At 42.4% G+C, this 2,872-nt stretch overlaps 1 protein-coding gene across 1 annotated transcript; it reads left to right on the forward strand.

The window, feature by feature from the left end:
• The first annotated feature begins 1,647 nt into the window (after window positions 1-1,647).
• LOC116627132 (ras-related C3 botulinum toxin substrate 1-like) lies at window positions 1,648-2,355 on the forward strand. Its single transcript, XM_032396810.1, is given in 1 exon segment — window positions 1,648-2,355. A coding segment is annotated over 1 exon segment (708 nt).
• The last annotated feature ends 517 nt before the right edge of the window (window positions 2,356-2,872 follow it).

The following is a 2,872-nucleotide window of genomic DNA, read 5'->3' on the forward strand; positions in this document are numbered from 1 at the left end:
AATACATTCTTAAAAAAATTATTGCAGGAATTATTTTTCATAATGCCAGAGCCTAGAACATGTATTTGCCTTCCCATCTACCCAGAGTAACACTGCAGTGACTTAGAGTGAAGTAACTTAGAGCTATGTAGCCATACTGAAAAGATGAAAAAAAGAAAACAAGAAAAAAAACAAAAAAGTCCTCTGCGGAGGCAAGACTGAGTTATTGTAAGAGAGGGAGCACATGATATCATTTTAACATTTAAACCTAAATAGATGAAAACTTCAGGTCAAAAATGACATTGAAGAAAGTTTCAGAGAAGATGGGGCTTGTTTTTTTTTTTTTTCAAGTGTGCATTCATTCCAAGATTAGAAAACCTTGTTGGCTTCAGTACCAAATACAGATATGTGGGATCTAGTCACTTCTCATCACCTGCACTGCGAAAGCCCTGGTCTGAATCACCACCTCTCTGTCTGGAGGACTGCAGTAAACAGGTCCCCTGCTTTGCCTGCCAAGCCCCAAGAGTCAGTTCTCAAGACAGTTGTAGTGCAAGACTTAAAGCCAGATCATGTTCCTTCTCTGTCAAAAGCAGGTGCATTCCTGCTTCTCTAGAACCAGAAGCCACATTCTTTGAGTGACCTCTGAGGCCCTAAGGGATCAACATGACCCTTCTTTCTGACCTCCTCACCTACAACTCTCCTCCTTGCTTCAGCGCCTCTGGCCACCGGCCTTCTTCTTCTTCTTCTTTTTTTTTAAATACTTTATTTATTTATTTGACAGAGAGAGACATAGCGACAGAGGGAACACAAGCAGGGGGAGCAGGAGAGGGAGAAGCAGGCTTCCTGCTGAGCAGGGAGCCCGATGTGGGGCTCGATCCCAGGGCCCTGGGATCATGACCTGAGCCGAAGGCAGATGCTTAATGACTGAGCCACCCAGGCGCCCCGCCACCAGCCTTCTATTATATTCATATAGGCTAAGGACCCTCGGACTCCTGTTGTGTGAACTGATGCTTTGGTTGGCCCATACTGCTTTTCCCATACATGCTTACGTGTTTGACACTCATGCTGCTTCAATGTCTGCCTAAATCTTACTGTCTCAGTGAGGTCTACCCTAACTTCGAGATTTAACAGAGAGAACTTCATCCTTTGTTAACCTCCACAAATGCCATTATGCTGCTTAACTTCTTTCTTAGTTATCTTAAACTGTTAACATACTAAATGATACATTTATTTATTATGTTTTGTCTCTTTTTTTTTTTTTTTGGTCTCTCTTTTCTTAATGTACTGTAACCTCCATAATGATAAGGATATTAGTCTGCTATATTCAATAGCGAGAATCCCAGAATCTAGAACATTCTTTAGTACATAAGGGGTGTGTTATAAATAACAGTCAAGTCAATCAGTGGTTAAAGACTAACTTAAGCCTTTAGATTAACAACAACAACACTCCTGTTTCTCTGCAGCTGTCCCCAGCTTTGGGTGGGAGCCACTGCTGGGCTCTGGCTTCCTGTGGGCTGGAGGGTGAGGTGGTGGAGGCAGCAGCCCCAGAACCTGGCGTCTCGAAGTCCACTGCCCCCACCTGGTGCCCCTCTGCCCGCCTGCTATACCCTGAGCCTGCAGCTTCTCGCCTCAGCATCCTGCCACCACTGTGGCCCAGCGATGGGCCCGATGTCAGCCATCATGTATGTGGTGGTGGGAGACGGAGCTGTAGGTAAAACTTGCCTACTCATTAGTTACATAGCCAATGCATTTCCTAGGGAATATATCCCCACTGTCTTTGACAGCTATTCTGCCAATGTTATGGTAGATGAAAAACCAGTGAATCCGGGTTTACGAGCTACAGCTGGACAAGAAGATTATGACAGATTTTGTCCCTTATCCTATCTGCATATGGATGTATTCTTGTTTTGCTTTTCTTTTATGTGTCCTGTATCATTTGAAAATGTTTGAGCAAAGCAGTAACCTAAAGTGTGACACCACTTTTCCAACACCCCTGTCATCCTGGTTCAGACTAAACTTGATCTCATAGACCACAGAGACACGATTGAGAAACCGAAGGAGAAGACTCCCACCACCTACCCACAGGCTTTGGCCATGGCTAAGGAGATCGATGCTATAAAATACTTGCAGCGCTCCCCACTCTGTAAGGCCTCGACAGTGTTTGATGTAGCTCTCCCAGTGGTTCTGTGCCCTCCTCCAGTCAAGACGAGGAAGAGAAAATGCCTACTGGTCTGTCCTCCTCAGAATCTTTGTAGACTTTGCTCAAAAATGGTGAAGCCCTACGCTCAGTGCCAAGTTTTTGTTACAGATTATTTTTTTCATAAAACCATTTTGAACCAGTCAGTAATATTTAAGTTTTATTTGTTTAAAGTGTAAGACTTCAAACTTTCACATTAAATTAAAATTTTGTCCTAAAATGGCAAGCTTTCTTAAAGTCTTATATTTCTAAAGCCCCTATTGTTGCTCAGATTAAGAGTTGCCAAATTACCTTAATAACCACGTTGCATTGTTGTGCTGAGAACACTAAGCACTAAACCATTAAAGACCTTTGTCTTTAAGAAGAGACTGCTGCTTCCCAAGTTTGGCAATGCAGATACTTCTTAACTAGTTTCTGATACGAGAGCAGCACAGCCTCCTTTATGAAATGTTGCCATCTAACCCCGCATAATTTATCAACCCTTGTCCATTCCCTAACACTGTACTGTATGTCAAAATGGAATGAGTGTAATGACTCAACTCTTTGAATCAATCTTTTTTATTTGATTTTGTAGTGAGACTTAAAAAAAAAAAAACACAGCAATAACCACAACAACAACAAAACTGCATATTCACTTTTGCTGAGATTTTGAATAGACCTCTTACTCCCCTGTCCTTCTAATGAAGTATCTGCTCT

The sequence above is a fragment of the Phoca vitulina genome, unplaced genomic scaffold, assembly GCF_004348235.1.
Source record: "Phoca vitulina isolate PV1807 unplaced genomic scaffold, GSC_HSeal_1.0 scaffold94, whole genome shotgun sequence".
NCBI lineage: Eukaryota > Metazoa > Chordata > Mammalia > Carnivora > Phocidae > Phoca > Phoca vitulina.